This window comes from Rhinatrema bivittatum, chromosome 10 (assembly GCF_901001135.1).
Source record: "Rhinatrema bivittatum chromosome 10, aRhiBiv1.1, whole genome shotgun sequence".
Lineage (NCBI taxonomy): Eukaryota > Metazoa > Chordata > Amphibia > Gymnophiona > Rhinatrematidae > Rhinatrema > Rhinatrema bivittatum.
In genome coordinates this window covers 9300913-9320306 of record NC_042624.1, presented here as the reverse complement: position 1 = coordinate 9320306, position 19394 = coordinate 9300913, and the positions used below count along the sequence as shown (strand labels likewise).

The following is a 19394-nucleotide window of genomic DNA, read 5'->3' as shown; positions in this document are numbered from 1 at the left end:
CCGGCTTCAGGTGAGAAGCTCCAGTATCCAGCTGCTGACGAGATGTCAACGGCGCCGGTTCAGACGACATCAAGGCCTTCGATGGGGTCAGATGTTTTGACTGAAAAATAAAGTCCATTTTTTCCCCAAACGGGCTTTACGGCCCTTCGGTGTCATCTGGGCACATTTGGTGCAAGTGAGAACATCATGGTCCGCCCCTAAACACAATACACAAACCCTGTGCGGGTCTGTGATGGACATTGTCCGAGGACAATCGGGGCACCGACGAAAACCAGTCGCCATGGCTTTGACAAAAACCTAGCCGCTGTGCGGTCGATGGCCTGCAGGCCCCGAAGGGAAAACTAGACAGGAATCTACTGCAACGGAGGGTAAAGCCTTACCTTCACAACCACGGGTACGAAATCGATAGGGGGACCCCGGATGGGGTAGAAATTTATTGAAATTTTAAAGAAAGTTCCGTGAGGAAAATTCCTGTCAGGAATCTCTAGAGAGCTCCTTAACCACGTGGCTTTTGCTGTGCGGAAAAAAAAAAGAGACTGAAGGAGGATCCCTGCTGGATGCAGGGTTAGTGCCATGCCCAGTAGGTGCCAGTCAAAGTTCTAGAAACTTTGACAAAAGTGTTCCGAGATTGGGCTCCATCCTGATGATGTCACCTATGTGTGAGGACTACCATCCTGCTTGTCCTGTGAGAAAATAAAAAGATAGGTTTTTAATAGATAAGCACCAGACAAACACCACTTCCCTTAGTACTCTCTCACCCCTTTCTTTACCTACCCTGGATCCTTTGCTTTATTTTGTGCCTCTTCTATGCTAACAACTCCTCAGTTGCACAAATGTATGCATCTGATTCAACCAGAAAAGATACCCAACAAGTACCTGCACCATCCAAGAACTGCTTAGAAAGGAAGATGGTAATGGGTGCAAAATAATTATTAATGCTGTAAACCTATGATCAAGTATATAGAGCAATTGTATTGAGATCAAGAAAAGGAAGGCGACTTACCAATAATGTGTTTTACAAGGACAGCAAGATCAGCCACATACAAGTGGGTAGTCCCCCAATGGCAGCAAGAAGGACAATCTCCCAGATAGTTCTGGAAAGCCTATGCCACCTTGGCCTTATTATTAGCTAACATGAATAACTCCATAAGGGAAGGAAGAAGGGAAGGGGTAGCTGCTGTTCTGAGGGAGTACCGACACCATAACTTTAATCTGCTGCTGGCAAGTTGGACTTGGAAGCTGCACTTAAATTGTATTTATTTTAAAGAATTTCTATCCCACTTCTACAACATTCGAAGTTACTGAACATTCATAAAAATTTACCAGTAAAGCAAAAAGAATACAATGGAAAAAAAAACCCAATACAATAAAGCTCAGCAGGTAATATGTACAAATTTACACATAATTAGGCTTCAGTGAAACTCTTCATTTCGTAATAAGAGTTTACTCCAATTTATTCTTCAGTACTGTTTAAGTTTAATAAGTTTTTGAACCTCACCCTGTTTGCTGTCAGCCTGATTTCTTCAGGAAGCAAATTCCATAGTAAAGGCCGTGACACAGAGAAAGCACAATCTCTAGTCTCAACTAATTGAGCAAGTTTAACAGAAGGAGCTTCTAGCAAACCCTCATTGGCTGACATTAAATTGTGGGAAGGGGGATAAATATGTAAAATAAGGAACTTAACCTTAAATTCTCTGAAATATATAACAAAAAGTGTGTATGAGACAAGCAAGTCTATTTCACATGCCAGAGTAAAGGCAACCAATGAAGGGATTGTGGATCTTACAAAAAAAAAAAAATTGTTGGAAAGTTAAGCTTTTACTGTCTGTGCATATTATCTGCTAATTTAAGGTTAGCCTTTGATTGAAGAGTGTGAGTTTGCAAAGGTCACTTACTTCATTGTAAGAAGAGGAGAGAACTGTTTTCTGGGTAAGAATCCGTTTCATTCCCACCTTCCCTCCCCTCCATCTGCCACCCACATTATTATATGACCTCATTAGGAGAAAAATGATCAAAATAAGCCAATTATAAGATCAATGAAAAATAAGCCCTGATTTTAGTGATTGACTACTTTCAGTCACAAACTAACTTTAGACACCTAAGTAATTTTCAAACCTTAGTTTTAAAAGGCACCTTTTATTGTTTTTCCTTATTTTCAGGGCTTTCTTGCTGGGACTGAGTACCGGCACTTTTTCCCCCACTTGCTCGATTTGCTCTGTGGTCCCTCAAAAAAAAACACCAAAACTCCATGTATCCTAGCACCTTGGTTTTCCTTGAAAGAAAGTACTGCCTATTTCCACTAAAGTCACTGTGGCAACATCCTCAGCTGAGGACCATCCATCAGGGCACATTCCCCAATCCTGCAAATCATGGGTGTCACGACTGCACAGTAACTGGGAATCCCTCTTGCCACAGTCCCACCAGGCCAGAGAATGAAATCCAGAACACCACCACCAATGAGGCAGTGAGGTGGCCGCTTCAGGTGGCAAAATCGCACTCGGCAAACTTCTTGCCCTTCATTCAGGCAGACCCTGGCTGCAGGAAAACCTGCAGTGCTGGCGGCATGGACCTGCAAACATGCTGGTGGGGTTTCCGCTCCCCGCCAGCAAAAGGAAGGTCCCAGCGGCGCGGACCTGTGATGTGCAGCTGGGATTCCCACGCCCCTCCAGCAAAAGGATGATCCAGCGTCAGTGGCTTACTAAGGGGGGTGCAGTATGCCCCGGGTGACAGCCAGGAGAGGGGGTGCCAGCCGTGAAGTTGGCCATGAACTGAGCCCATTCCACTCGTGGTGGAAGAGGAGGAAGGCCTCCAGGCCATGAGCAGTGGAAGCAGGGCCGGTGGAAACTACAAGTCTGGAGCCGGCAACTGCACAGCCTTTTCTTCTTCCCACCCGCGTGCTCTGGAAGAGGAAGTGGTGGATCGGTGCGGGCGGGGGAAAAAAGGAAAGGTCGTGCAGTTACGGCCCAACGCAGGAGGAAGATTAGCACGTCCCGGGTTGCATGAAAAGGCAGCATTAGCGTTTACATGTGGAGCAGCAACAGTGCTGCTTCCGTCCCCACCGCAAGTGCAAGAAGCAAAGACGCAGCAGCCCTCACGTGGCTTCAAGAAAAACAAAGGGACCTTGTCTGTCGCGGGGGCTGAAGGAGGAAGCGGGGATAGGAAGTGAGACCGAGTGCGTTTGTGTCTACATGTGTGTGTGAGCGAGTCTGAGTGCGAGCGTGCATGTGTGAAGGGGTGTGGGAAAGTGTGTGCAAAAGAGAGGGAGCCTGTGGAAAGGAGAGGGGAACCAGAGATCACCGGGGGGGGGGGGGGGGGGGGGAGAAGTGACCTGAGGGGGGTGCCAAAGAAAGTATCCATCCCGGATGCCAAATACTTTAGGTATGCCACTGTCCAAAGAGGAGTCAATGCTGTGCTGCCAGCATTTTCCCTGCAGCCAGCGGCAGAAGAGGCCTTGCTATGCAGCCAGAGAAAAGGTCCAAAATGCGTGAGAGCCTTTGTGAGTTTGTATGAGAAGGGTATGTGTGTGTGTATGCATGTTTATACATGAGAAGCATGTGTGTGTGAATTCATATATATGAGAAGGGAGTGTGCGTATATGCGTGTGTCTATGAGGGAGTGTGCTTGCGCCATGTGTGTGTATGTGAGAGGTTAAAGTCTGTGCACCCTCCTCCAATCTACGACAAATCTCAGGAGGACTGGAAATCTAAAGTTCCCAGGTATGGAGAGTGGGAGATTTTTTTTTTATCCTTGTTAGTTTTAATTATTGGATGTGATGTATCTGCTGTTTTGAAATATTTTATTAGTGTTTGGTAATATTTTAAACATTTTTATAGGTGTTTTAATTGGCTGAATTTATCAGCAGATTTGACATTCTTTGTATTGGTATGTTTAATGTTTTATATTTCTTGATTGTGTTTACATTCCTTACAGAGTCTGGCTTCTTGTATGATTTCCAGTTCACTTTTTGTCTGCACGTTTCAATTTATATTTTATGATCTCTTTATTCTGTATTTGGTGAGCGTCTATCTGTGTTCTGCTTGTGTGACTGAGGCTTTAGGTATTCTGCGTGTCTGTAGTTTCTGTGTAGGGATTTACAACAACCTGGCTTTCATCTGTTTTCCTAATAGGAGGTGTATTGGTGTTTAGGGCCTGATGTAATATTTGCAGTATGGCAATTATGATAGGAAGGCTTACTATATTGGAATTGTAGTTCAGTTTATTCCTGGCTTTCTGTGGGCCAAGTCCACACCCAGTGAACTTTAGCGTAGGCCTAATACCATATGGGATCCAGTAATCTGCCTTGATTACTATGAGAAAGGTAGTTTATTAAGTCTATTAAACTATTATTGAATGTGTGGTTTTTTTTTGCAGTGTATGCCTATATAATATAAATGTTATATTTTTACTTCAGAAGATTGTACTTTGAATGTTTATTTTCCTTATGCAATCTGCCTTTTTAGGTTGGGGAAGTTAAGTTTTAAAATGGAAAAGAATGCATGTTTTAATTATGTGGGGAGGGGAGGGAAGGGGGAATAAAAGGCTGTAAAGGTTTGTCTAGGGCATCTAATACCCTTGTATCAGTCCTAAGAGAGAGTGCGTCACACACACACACAGACTCCCACCATTCACCAACCTCTCACACCCCCAGGGGGCAGATCCTGGAGAAGGGTGGGAGGCAGGCAATAGGGAATGGAGGATCCTATTTCTAGACCCAGGAGGTGCCATTAAACAATTCTCCAGCTCTCCCTAGTGCTGACACCGAAGACTGAGAACAAAAAAATAAGAGGCCCAAAAACTGAGTGGTTAGAGCAGTGAACTGCAAACAAGGGAAGCCAGGGCTCAAATCCTATCGCCATTCCTTGTGACCTTGGGCAAGTCACTTCACCCTCCATTGCCTTCCCCCAGGGACCAGTTCATCCTTCGCCTCAGGCAGCCCCTGATTACCACTGAGCCACTGGACATACATGTGACTGCAGACAAAAGACAACACGGCCTATCTAACCTGCTCACGCACACCAAATACGCAGCTCGACAATCCCTATTCTTTTAAGAAAATAAGTTCTGTAGGAGCTAAATTTAACATTAAGTTGGACACGAATATTAACTTTGAATTATAGGCTGCAAGTTTATGAAAACACAATAAATAGTCACTGCAATTTTTGCCAAAAGAGCCCCATAAGATCTTTTTTCACTATTCAACCAAGAAAGCTTGTACAGCTTATGAAGAACTTAACCAGCCAGATTTGTGGCTGAACCCACATTTCTGCACTCACTTCTCATAAGTCCACCTTTCTATCATCGTAGAGTTATCAACGGAATTAAGGATCAGCTTTAAATAATGCAACTAGAGATACAAATAATGCAACTAGAGATACAAATCTTCATTTGGGATATTATTTCTGATATCTGCAGCTGACAGGTTTTTAATTGCGGATTTTTTTTTTCTTTTTAATACACATTAAATAGGATACAAACCCTCTGAAAATCCATAATCCATGTCACTCACTTTTTCTATTAATTCCCACAATGAATTATGCAAGGAGCAAAGCACACGATCTACTCTGAGAACAGTGCTTGATATTTTACGGCCAGACTACACAATCAAAGAAATCCGTTTCTAGCACCTCAGGAACTGGGGGGAATATGCAAGCTGAAATACCCATTTTCCCTCTGTGAGGAGAAAGTTCTGCCAACTGATATTAAGACCTGATAGAATCCAACAGTACTGGAATATATTATGTAGCAATTTCTTAAAGGTGGCTACCATAAACCATTTCCGCTTGAAATCTTGGATGTGCAAAGCTCTCAATACCTTTAACATACAAAGTTGAGCACTGACACACTCCAGCAGCCATCAGTCATCTTCCTCTCCATTACAAACTTTACATGCTAAACAGTATACACAGTCAGTGGCTGTTAATTTCAGCTTCAACATAATCCACTTTTGTGTTTAGTGTGGTTTCTGTGCTTGTGTGAGAACGAGAGGTAGTCCAAGATTAATAAGGCATAAAGCTATATGCAGTTCTGGCTGTAAAAAAAACAGGATTTCAAATTAGGAGACCTTACAAAACTAAATCGTGGAGTGGAGTAGCAGCAGCCTAGTGGCTGGAAGAGCAGGTTGACAACCAAGGAAGCCTGGGTACAAATACTGCACACGTGTGGGCATTTTCATGAAGCTGCACAGAGAACGATGGCTCCATCGAAGCTGGCTGATTTTATTGCAAACTGTTTGAGCCCTGAGACAACGTTGGCCGATTCCAATTGGCGTATTTCACTTCAGGCAGCTCTGGGGTTTTTGAGGAGTTGAGACTTTTGGATTACATACAAATTAAGCGCATGGTTTGCAGTCATACGAGTCTTTGGGAACACACAGATTTATACCCTGGAATTCAGTGACCGTGTTCATTTAAAAAATGTTTTTGAAAAAAAAAAAACACTAAAAATTTAAATTGAGAAAATCACTATTAAAAGAACAATTTTTCAATAAAGTTATAGGAGATGGGGGTTTTCTGACCAATGATTGCACAAGCTAGTATGCTTTAAGTGAGGAATCACATGAATATCCAGTGTCTAAGGACTTTTCCTCCTGTGCCATAAATCAGCTTGTGTGTTTCAAAAAACTGATCATTTCACTAAAGGAGGAAGCCAGGGTACAAATCCTGCTGCTGCTACTTGTGACCTTGGGCAGGTCACTTCACGCTCCACTGTCTCAAGTCCTCTGGGGACAGTCTGTGAATGTAAATCACTGAGTTACCAATAAAAAAAAAAAACACGAGCTAAAATCTAAATAAGCAAACATTTCCAAAACACCATAATATCATAAAACTGACCATACCAGTCTGGAGGGAGGAGTTTTAGAGGCTGGTCTACTACACGGTAAGGTACTGTAACACTGATTGTTGTGCCTCCAGGCTGTATCTGGTCCTTTCTTCTCTGGATTAGCGTTTCGTTCTCTCTCTGGCAGCCCTGCTTTTTCTTATCATCTGATGGGACAAACCTGAAATTAAAGACAGGAGATTTTATGGTCACGGAACACTAGTAAAGAAATCTATAAGGATGAGAAAACTTAAATCTTGATATAAGGGAGATGGATGTCAGTCGGTGTGAATGTTTCAGGATGTGGGCCAGGAGTTATCAGCTCAGGTCCTCAAGGGTCATAAACAGATCTGGTAGACTGAATTAGACGATTAGAAATTGGTGGAGTGACAGTCAAAGCATGGTAGTAAATAGAGTTCACTCAGAACAAAGAAAGGTGAGGATCAAAGTGCCTGAACGATCGGTCCTTGGGATTGTTTTATTCAACATCTTTGTGTTTGATACTGCGGAAGAGTTAGGAGGAAAAGTGTTCTTATAAAAATCACAACTTTTCATTTCTCGTTTTCTTGGAATCATGCTATCACCTTACAACAGGTTGGTTACAGCTTTTAGAATGTTTATACATCACCATAACAACGTGTGTTAAGGACGGAAGCACGTCATGACGTCATCACGTTTGAAACGCGCGGGCTTTTTTAAAGGGAAAGCAGTTCGGGCTTCGCTTGGTCCCACATATCGCAAAACATTTTTTGGAGACGTTTGCGTCCGGGAAGAAGGTTTGTGCTGTGTACACCTTGAGTCAAGTATTCATTCATTTATGGATTTTCTGCAAAATTACATTGTCTGATTTGTATTTTTAAATTAACAGCATCTGTCCTGAGATTTAAGCTTAAAATTACTCCTGAAGAAGCGATACAGCTATCGCGAAACACCGGCCGTTGTCGGGGCTTCTCATCTATGTTTCAAGGCACAGATGTGTGTTCCTAAGGTTTTGGTTTTTTGCAATTATTATTCCAAAAGTTGGGACTTTGAAAAATAATATATAAAAAAAAGACACAGCACTCTTCAATGTAAAGATATTGTATAGTTGACACAGCATGGAGAAATAACAATACACACAGGGTCTTTTTGTTACTTTTGGTTTTGACAGATAAGACTTTTTTGTTCGGCTTTGTCACATGTATATCACACATGACTGTCAGATATGCTGCTTAAAAAAAACATATGAGGCAAGACTAAAATTTTGGCATTACCACTTATTGCGAAGCACATTTTGGTTGCAGACTTTTCTGACATCCCTGCCACCTACCTACAGGAAGCAGTTTTGGCCTAACTGCCAAAGTCAGTCCTCTTGTATTTACTTGCAAAGAATCTAACAGAAAGTTGTTCCGCTTACAAATTCTCTCAGATTCCAAGTACATGTAAATATCTAAAGTTCTGTATATGTATTGGATTTGGGGTAATCAAAATAAACCATCAATTCTGGTGACTTTCTGTATTTAATTGTAAGTCTTATTGTTACTGGAAAGAACCCAGCTGTTTGAGGTTAGGCTAAGCAAATAGTTTACATAAAACTTAAGCTTTTCTGACAGGTAGGTTCTCTGGAATGAGCCCTGGCATATTGGCTATGTGCCAGTTCCTTTGTCAGAGGCACTTGATGCAGTCTCAAAAACACTGGACAAACTGTTCGAGGATCCTTATCAAATAGTGCTCTTAAGTCATTCGATACCTTCTGAGGAAGAATACCCGAGAGGATTCTGACCGTCTCCAAATTTTTCCATGAGTACTGACTCATGAAGAGCAGATAGGATGCTACATGGGATTATCAAAATAGCATTCTGGTAAAAGGTTTTCCCAAAAGACAAGACTGTATGGTCCATCTACTCTGCTTAGCCACCCAATTAATTTAAGCTTTATAATTCTCATCACTCCCTTAGAGATTCCCTATATTTGTCCTAAGCTTTCTTGAATTCAGATATTGCTTTTTCTCCACCACCTCTACTGGGAGGCTGTTCCACTACCCTCTCTGTAAAGAAATATTTCCTAAGATTACTCCTCAGTCTACCCCCTTTCATCCTCATCTCCTCAGCCCTCTCTCTAGTGTCCTTTGTGTTGAAAGAGGCTCGCCTACTGTGCATTGAAACCTTTGAGATTTAAATGTCTCTATCATATCTCCCCTTTCCTCTAGGGTATACATATGTTTAGGTCTTTAAGTCTAGCTATGATAAGGTGAGAGCGTGCAAATCAGTCCCTACCTGCTCTCTGCCAGCACAGACGGACCTGAGCAGAGCTAGGATAAGGATTAGAAAGCCCAGGTTAAGAAGAGAAGACTGAGAAACTTCAGCTTCCAGGATGCTTAGGGCTGGGAAAAATCCCTTGACCCAAGCAGGGGGAGAAGCAACAAGGGGGCAGTCTGAAACCGGTCTCGAGCATACAATACAAGGCATTATCACTCATCCACAACCCTGAAATGAACTGGTTCTCTAACTCATTACAATTCCATACATCTAACAGACCAACTAGAAATCAATACTTAGCCACCCTGCAAACCCTCTCTCCAAAAACATTTATTTATGCCTCCACTAAAGCCCGCGCCTTGTCCCTTGCTGGCCCCATGTTATGGAACTCCATGCCCTCTGAGTTGCATCTAGAACTGTCCACCAAGTTATTTAAACAAAAACTCAAGACATGGTTATTCACTCAAGCTTACACATGATTCCAATCTCCTCCTCCATAGCTCCCATCTCCCATTCCTTTCATTTTTTTTTCCTGCCTCTCTCACCCTATCTTTTCTTTTCTTTATAACCCTAGAGGTTCACATAGGTATCCACTATCCCGGGATATCTTTGCCACCCAGCTCTAATAATGCTTTCTTGTTTCACACTTATCGCCTTTCCTAATATGTAACGTCTGTTACAGCCTCTCTCTCCCAACTTTTTACTCTCTCTTCTACCATCCCACTCCCAATCTTCCCCGTCATACTAAGTTATTTCCAATGTTAATTTTTAAGCTATTTTTAAGTAATATCCTAAGTTGTTTTATCTATTAATTACACTTTGCTATGCATATTTAATACCTTAAGCCTTGTTTGCCTCTTCCACATTGAGTTGTTCATTGTAATAGTTTTACTTTTTATTATTTTGTTTTATGTATAATGCTTTGGCGTATAGTTTATTAACTTTTACTATCTTGTTCTATGTATAACGCTAAGGCGTATGTTAATATGTTCTCTGTACACCGACGTGATATCTTGATAAGCGGCGGTATATAAAAAACCAACAAATAAATAAATAACTCCTCAAGTTGCAATAATTGGGGGCAAATAGCATGGCAGCTATAACACAAGGAAGCCACACAGCAAGGGGGATTAATGGCTGAGCCCATGGAAGTGGAAGAGACTTCGGAGCTAAAAGATGAGATCTCCCCATGGACCCTTAAGAAAAGATCTTAGAACCCAGCGAAGTTTTGACCTAAGGTAGCATCTGGAACTGGGATGTTTCTAGTGGGTAGGTAGTGGAGGTGAAACACCCACATGGCTTCTCTATTGAACTGTGCGACAATCATTGGCTATCCCTGTATACTAGCAGGAAAACTGCAGGCTTGTGTAAGTTAAAGACATGTGGTGCTTTCTTTAAGAGGCCCTGCTCTCTGACAATCAGGAGAGACTGAGATGTCACTAATGAACTGTGGGGGAGTGGCACTAGCCAGAGATCTTGCAACATTGCTGTGAGTGATTCAAATGTTTATTTATTTGGAACTTTTATATACTGACATTCATGTGCAAAAATACATATCAGATCGGTTTACAGTGAAACGAGAAAAGCATAAACGAATGCATTACATCGAACAAGGGTTTTTATTCCCTTGTTGAGAAAAACTGCTGTGCCACAGGCAGTAAGCAAGAATGCTTAGGGCTTTTGCCATCGGACCAAGGAGGAGAGGGACCTGACAGCACAACTTGCTCCTGATTCACTAGCCTTGCAGAGGAGCCACGTTCACCAGGGGCTAAGACCCAGGGAATACTTCAGCCTCCAGATCCTGTCTGGATCACTGGGTGGCTGCCACAGCATCCCCACATTCTGTAGAATGAAGATCATTGACCACTTTAGTGGCTAGTCTCTGGACAGACTCCGTCCTATTTATATCCTTTTCAATGCTCGGTTTCCAGAATTGTACATAGTATTCCAAGGGACTTATACAGCTCCATTTTTCGGCTGACCATGCTTCTTCCTATGCAGCAAAGCACTTTTCTGGCTTTTGGAACAGACTGATAACAACTGAGGTACCACTGTTACAGATTTTTCTGTTTGGTATCAATGCCAGTGCACCAAATGTTTCCAGGATGAGCTGGATGTCAGTTTGCATTGATGTCCATGCAGTTGATGCTGGTGCACAAAATAGATCAAGTGGATGTTCCACCACCACCTGAATTTTTCTGTTCAGCTCTTCCTCGAAAACTGCTCATACTAAGAGCAGACTCTCAACCTGGGTAACATCAAGCTAGGTTGAGAGAACATTGTACAAATCTCATCTTTTTGTGAGTTTCTTCACTCCGAAGGACAGCAAATCTTCACAAGAGTAGAGTGTTCTGTTCGTACGTCTCACTCTGCATGTCAAAGTGGCCCCTAACCCTTACACTACTACCTAAACCTCACCTCGAGTTACTAGGTGGGCCTCCTAAAGACATATAAATACCTAGCTACTAGAAGGTCCTTATAGCTAGTCTCGCCCCCCCTCCCCTCCAGTGGTTGTAGGTAGGAATTACAATAATTGTGGTATTACCGCAAAGTGCGAAAAAATTATCGCACACTGTGGTAATACCTATGCGAAGCACTAACATAGCCTATTTATCGCAATGTGCGCTATTACCATAAAACACGTCCCTCTTATCGCATGCGATAATTTGATGAATCTAGCTCCAAGTGCTGTATAAGGTAATCACAAAATCCTTGGCTTACAGAAACTAATCTAGTATTTTATTTATACGGCATTATCAAGCTGCTGTTTGTAAAGGGAAAAGCAAGGTCAGATAATATCAAAGGAAAACTGGGCATCAGAACCTATAGCTCTGACTCAAAATATTGAGTAACTGATATAAAATTTTTGGAATATTCAGTGCTTACAATGGTATTTAATAAGACGATACTAATGAAGATCGCATCCAAACCATCTACCTTGGTCAGCTCTCCCCACCCCCCTTCCTGTATAGTTTCCCATAAGGCTCCATTCTCTTCCCTATCCTTTTCAGCATCTAATTAGCCCCTCTTAGCAAGTAATGAAAGAATGCCAAATATCCTATCATGCTTATGTAGATGATACCTAGCTACTGTGCTCATTAGGCACCAATCTTAACCAAACAACTGAAAACCTAAATGCCTGCCTTAAAAAGATTGCAAGCTGGCTTCACCTCAAACAATCCTCAGAAAACTGACATGCTCTGGATCGGACCACTCATTCATGCCAGAGTAATTTTAGAGGATCTACTCTGCTTTTCAGTTACCACATCAGCAGTCTTGGCTTTATTCTGGACTCTAAACTCACTTCTGCAGCTCAAATTCTATCAGTCATTTTCCTCTTATGTCAGTTCCACCTTTGTGCTCTCTTTGATAGCTCCCGCCTATGCTTATGTCATCCAGGCCTATGTAATCTCTCATTTGGATTACTGCAACTCCCTCTATATGGGCAAATGTAATCCACTTTGAAGCACTGAAAAAAGTGCGAAAAGTGGAATATAAATCTAAATAAATACTAAAAAAGGTGGACTTAACTGCAGTTCGTGCAAAACCCTGCAGCACAGACCCTGCTCAATGCTAGGAAATGTGACTGGCTCACCCCTTTGGCTCCCAATCTCCTATCGCATCACCTTCAAATGCCTGCCCCTGACTTCTCGCCTCCATCTGCGTGACTGACTGTATACCACTCTCTGCCCAACACTCACTTTGTAGTACCTGCCCCCCAGGGAAGTGCAGCTCTCAAGGACACGAAAGAACATTTGGAGGAAGTGTCTCCTCCCTCTGGAACTCCTTACCATTAGATATGAGGCAGACATCCTCTCTCTTGACCTTCAGGAAAAAGCTGAAAACATGGCTGTTTATAGAAGCTTTTGGCTCATAGACCACTAAGCTCCACCCTTCTAAATAAATCCTTACCCCCATGCTTTCCCCCTCCCCCTCAATTTTTCTTCTCTCTCTTGAGTTGCTAGTATTTTCTTCCCCTGGATCCCCCCCTGTAAATTATGCCTGTACCTACATAGCTCACTCTGCCTTCCCCTTTCTGTAATGGATTTATCTTCTTAGTTTACTGCTGAATATTACCGTATTTCCTGTTTATATTGTTCCTTACCACAGCTAGTTAGCATGCCTACCTTTGTTTTCTTGTTTGTTTTGCCTCGTGCCTTTTTTTGCATAACCTTACTACTTTGTTATAGCCCCTCACATTCTTGCTCCATATTGCAGAAAAGCTGTAAGAGGAGCCTATATGGATCTAATTGATATGCAGTCTGGTCAGCCTGAACCTATTTAGACAGTCAATGCCTCTATAAATTTGTTTAAAGGGAGTTTAATCCTCTTGATCTAGACAGGATCCAAACAGCATGGTTGGGTGGCAGGATGTTAACCCCTATGAAATAACATGTTTGTCAAAAGACCAAGAAGGTACTGTCCTAAGGTCATGACTTAGATCTTGAATTTGATCTTAACCAATAAGAAGCCAAGAAGTGATTTAATAGAAAACAATATAATATAAATCAAATATGGTAGAAGAGGTCAAGATGGAAATTAAAGATATAAGGAAAAATGTTTAACGTTAAAGACCACTCAGAAACCAATAGCAGAGTATCCAAATCTTTAATTAAAGATAATGTGATTTGGCTCCTTAGAAGTGAGCAGCCAAGACATGTTGTTGAGTTGTCCTTAGTGTGGGGGCTGCATGATGGCGGGGAAAGATTTCAAGAAGGAAATACTTTATTTTCTCTATTTTTTTTTTGAGTATGAACCTAGGAGCTGTAATTTTTCTAGGCCTTAGAAGTTTTGGGAATTGAGAGGTTGTTAGGTTCTGTGACTGTACTGGGTGGTTATGAAGGCGTCACTTTAGTACATTTTAATAAAATATTTGAATTTTTCAATATGTATAGTACACTGCTGGCCTGATTCCTTAGTGAAAATGGGGAGTGTGTTCTATCTGTATAATAAGGTGGTTATAATGGGGGTGGAGGTCAGTGTATTGAACACAGTTGATTTGGAAGCTTTGTTGTTGAGATCTCCTAAAACCCAAAGCTAGACTTTTTTGTGAGAAAGGGCTCCCTAATCATTTACCAACCACTTCCTATGATTTCAAAGGTGAAAGTGCTTAAAGAGGGGGAAAGGAGGAGTACAGATTGTTTGCTGGGACCCCGAGACGAGTGCCGTGGTGCAGAGTGAGTGATAAAGAACTTAGACTCCTCGTCGAGGGAGAAGGGAGGTGCGGCCGGAGAGCATGCCCCCTTAGTGACGTCATCTTCAGGAGCCCCGGGACAGCTTATAACAACGGGCCCTGCGGCGCGCAGCCGAAGCCGCGCGCCAAAGGGGCGCGCCCCTGGTAAATTTTTTTAGTGATCTTTCCTCTTTTTTATTTTCTTTTTTGTACCTAAAATAAGTGATTACCATGGGAAGAAAACGTAAATCAAAGACCTGGACCTCCTCGCCAACAACAACTGGCCCTAAGAAAATTGGACCCATGGACGACCATATATTACGTATGGGTGAGTCCTTAGTTAGGGATGACACAGAAGGGAATTCCCAGTTGGGAGTTTCCTTAAGCCCCAGGTCCATGCAACCTCCCTTACAGCCTTTAGGAGAGGGTATTGGTCTGACAAATGAATCCCCGACAGGGAACCAAACAAGAGTTGGTCCTACTGTAACAGGGAGTAGGTTGTCAGCAAATGTAATGGAAGAAATTGAAATAAATGTTAGTAATAATGTAGCTCCATCCCCAGTAGTTCCATGTCCAATGGTCCTACCAGATTTTAACTGAGGAGGGGAATGAATGCAATGTGGAACCAGAAAGTGTTACCCTCCTAGATGTGTGGAGGTTATCAGCAAAAATCGATAAAAAATTAACTAAATCTGTTTCACAAGTGCATGAATTCTCCCTTCAAGTGTGTTCTAAATTTGAAGATTTAGAAAGTAGAGCTACTAAGGTAGAACAAGCACTTGCAGTATTAAGTCCACAAGTAAATGTTATGTATAATACCAATACCACTTTCATCAAAGACAACTTGGTAATGCACAATCAAATAGAAAAATTGGAGAATGAACTTAGAGCTTTCAATTTAAGGTTATTGAACTTTCCGAAAACTCGATTGTTGTCAGCTACCGAATTGTTTAATAAATACGTAGTGGAGATTTTGTCCTTTGAGAGTGATAAAATTCCTGTATTATCAAGATTGTATTATTTACCTTGTAGAAGAGCGCTCCAAGGTTTAGAAGGGGGTACGGATATATTAGATAGTGCTGGAGTCTCCACATTTTTGGAGGATTCCATGGACAATGTACATACAAGAGCCACTTTGTTGGTTTCTTTTTCCTTAAGAAAGGATAAAGATTTATTCTTTTCAAAATATTTTCAGGTAAAAGATTTCATGTTTTGCGGGCAAAAAATCCAAATTTCCCTGCAAATGTTATATAACGTACCAGAATAAGTTTATTTTCACCGACCCCACTCACCTGGAACGCTTCTTAAAGGACAAGTCTCCAAATTGAGTTATTTTTATTTAAGGAGTTAGGGTTGCAAAGAAGTAAAAGAAATGCAGCAGTCAGGATCTCCACCCGTACCCCTAGATGTGGACTTTACAATGAGTATATAGTGATATTTGTATTGTGAATTGTTAAATGGTTAAAAAGTTACCTGTATGCCTTGATTATCACATTTTGTAAAGAAATGTTATAATTAATAAAATATATAAAAAAAAAAAAGAAAGTGCTTAAAGAGGGGCAACAAGATCCACTAACTGCTGCTAGGTCCCAGGGCTTGCACAACAGGCATTTTGCTAATTAGAAGGAGCGGCTTCAGAGGTAACAATTCACCTTTTGCTGCTTTCCTTGTATAAAAAGCATCAGAGTTGCTGGGTTCCTAGGACCCAGTGTAGGAGATTGAGAGGATGCTAGGGAATTTGTGTGTTTCAAGCTCGTACAAGAAATAGAGGGTTAGAGTTAATTTGTGTACTTACAAACTGTGTTAAGGAAAATAGACAGTTTAAGGTTTTTGCATGTGTCTCCAAGGTATTAAGGAAACTACAGCATTATTCTATGGGGTTGATGCTCAGTGCTTACCGGCTGAGTACAGAGACTGTCTCCTGTTGCGGGGGGAGAGGGCATCTGCCGTCACTGCCGCACTCAGCTTCCTGCACCTGCTGACTCATCTGAACGAGCAGCTAAGTCTACGACGGGAAACCCAGCTACTGGACCAAGGCACATCTCTGAGGGACCACGGAAATCACCTCAGGAATTCTCAACTTGGGCAGGGAGTGGGGCTCTCTTTTCCTTAAGTCAAATTTCTCCTACCAAAAAAACCCAAAGCAATCCCCATAGGGAAATGCACATCCATCATCTGCTGGAGATGGAGAATACTGGCAGGCTGGGGTCACTGCAGAAGTATATATACTGTTACATCAGTTTGCTCCGTCTCAATCTGCTGGCAGGGGAGCATAACCCACTGATCCTGAGTCTATGTGCTAGGAAATTTAGGATTTAAGGTTGGAAATTGAAATTCAGAAACTCCATGTTTGCATTCTCAGAAATGCTTCCTGTTCCATGTGCAGGATTCTCTGAGTCTGAGCTCTAGAATGTCAGTGAATGGATAAGACAATTGTGCATGGAGGAGAGCTTTAGCTTTGTTAGGAATTGGGAAACATTTTGGTGAAGATAATCCTATTCCAAACAGGAGGGACTCACCTTAACTAGGCTGGAACCAGGCTGCTGATGCTAACATTTAAACAGGAGTATGCAGCTTTTAAAGCAAAATCGTGGAGAAAAGCTCACAGTTGCTCAGCAGAGCAGGTTTCAAAGATCTTCAAATGATACTGGCAAAAACAAGGAAACTAGAATATCCTGATAGAGGGGTTGCCGTAAAGACTCAAGTAGCCCAGATGGAATTAAAAAGCAGATGAATATGAAAGGTTACAAATTACCTGTATCAATTGCTAATAAGCAGGTTAAGGGAAGTGGGCTAGATACATTTAAAACCAGCTTAATAGGGAAGAAAAGGTATCCAGGAAGAGCAACAAGTTAAGAGAAAAAAATCTGGAAAGCTATGAGCACAAATGCTCATAACCTGGATAATAAAATTCCAGATCTGCAAGCCCTAATGGTGGAGGCAAACCTGGATACTGTTGCTATTACGGAAACATGGTTCAACAAGTCTCATGAATAGGAAATGGCCATACTGGGCTACCACCTGTTCAGAAAGGATAGAAATGGAGTCGCTACTGTTCTTTATTTCAAAAAGAATATCCAAGAATCTGACACACAGGGGGTGTGGGCTGTCTTATAAAGAGATGGTACTTCCATTTACATTGGTATGGTCTCCAAGCCTCTGAATCAGTCAGAAGAACTGGATCGAGATCTAGCTGAAGACATTCAAAAGGTGGGAAGGAAGGGAGAAGTGTTGCTCAAAGATTTTAATCTGCCGAATATGGACTGGATAATTCCTGCTGCAGAATAGGTTAACTTTTCTATTACAACTTGGGGGTAAGCCTGCATAGTGAGGCAATAGCTACACCACACACATACACACACAAAATACAAGAAAACCAGAAACTTGCTGGGCAAACTACATGGACTGTATTTTTCTTTATCTGCTCTTATTCATATAGAAACATAGAAACATAGAAATGACGGCAGAAGACGACCAAACGGCCCATCCAGTCTGCCCAGCAAGCTTCACACGTTTTTTTCTCTCATATTTATCTGTTTCTCTTAGCTCTTGGTTCTATTTCCCTTCCACCCCCACCATTGAAATATCTAGCTTGATTAGTTAGGGGTAGTAGGGGTAGTAACCGCCGCAATAAGCAAGCTACACCCATGCTTATTTGTTTTACCCAGACTATGTTATACAGTCCTTATTGGTTGTTTTTCTTCTCCCCTGCTGTTGAAGCAGGGAGCTATGCTGGAAATGCGTGATGTTTCAGTCTTCTCCCATGCCGTTGAAGCAGAGAGCCATGCTGGATATGCATCGAAAGTGAAGTATCGGACACAATTGGTTTGGGGTAGTAACCGCCGTAACAAGCCAGCTACTCCCCACTTTGTGAGTGCGAACCCTTTTTTCTTCTCCCCTGCCGTGGAAGCAGAGAACTATGCTGTATATGCATTGAAGGTGAAGCATCAGGCTTATTTGGTTTGGGGTAGTAACCGCCGTAACAAGCCAGCTACTCCCCTCTTTGTGAGTGTAAATCCATTTTTCCACATTTCCTCTTGCTGTTGAAGCTTAGAGCGATGTTGGAGTCACAGTAAGCATGTGTATGTTTATTGAATAAGGGTATTGTCTCCAGGCAGTAGCCGTCATTCTGGCGAGTCACCCACTCTTCATTGGCGGCCTCTTGACTTTATGGATCCACAGTGTTTATCCCACGCCCCTTTGAAGTCCTTCACAGTTCTGGTCTTCACCACATCCTCCGGAAGGGCATTCCAGGCGTCCACCACCCTCTCCGTGAAGAAATACTTCCTGACATTGGTTCTGAATCTTCCTCCCTGGAGCTTCAAATCGTGACCCCTGGTTCTGCTGATTTTTTTCCTATGGAACAGGTTTGTCGTTGTCTTTGGATCATTAAAACCTTTCAAGTATCTGAAAGTCTGTATCATATCACCTCTGCTCCTCCTTTCCTCCAGGGTGTACATATTTAGATTCTTCAATCTCTCCTCGTACGTCATGCGATGAAGATCCTCCACCTTCTTTGTCGCCCTTCTCTGTACCGCTTCCATCTTGTCTTTGTCTTTTTGTAGATACGGTCTCCAGAACTGAACACAGTACTCCAGGTGAGGCCTCACCAAGGACCTGTACAAGGGAATAATCACTTCCCTTTTCTTACTCGATATTCCTCTCTCTATGCAGCCCAGCATTCTTCTGGCTTTTGCTATCGCCTTGTCGCATTGTTTCGCAGACTTCATATCATTAGACACTATCACCCCAAGGTCCCTCTCCTGCTCCGTGCACATCAGCTTTTCCCCCCCCATCGAATACAGTTCATTCGGATTTCCACTCCCCATATGCATGACTTTGCACTTCTATGCATGACTATGAATAAAAAAAACACATTTAAAATTGTCTACATGTGAATGCCAGAAGTCTAAAACAATGTTGAAGAGTTAGAATGTATTTATCGAGTTTTATATACCGTCGTTCTGTTTCGCCATCACAACGGTTTACAAAGTTTCGATGTTTAACAGTGTGTTCCAAACTTCATACGCTTGTTAACGTAATTGTCTTAGTTATAAATTGTACATGTTAAATTATGTGCTTTTACGTTATGTGTATAGGACTTATTGAGAATATAGATCTAATGGGCATCTCCGAGACCTACTGGAAAGAGACTAACTGCAATACCA

The 19394-nt window shown here is 42.0% G+C and overlaps 1 protein-coding gene across 1 annotated transcript in view; it reads right to left on the bottom strand.

Annotated features, from left to right (window-relative positions):
• CDC73 (cell division cycle 73) overlaps positions 1–19394 on the bottom strand; it is a 405302-nt gene that overhangs the window by 28567 nt on the left and 357341 nt on the right. The window contains exon 14 of the mRNA XM_029618749.1: positions 6836–6997. Coding sequence (XP_029474609.1) covers positions 6836–6997 — 162 coding nt within the window. The remainder of the gene's footprint in view (positions 1–6835; positions 6998–19394) is intronic.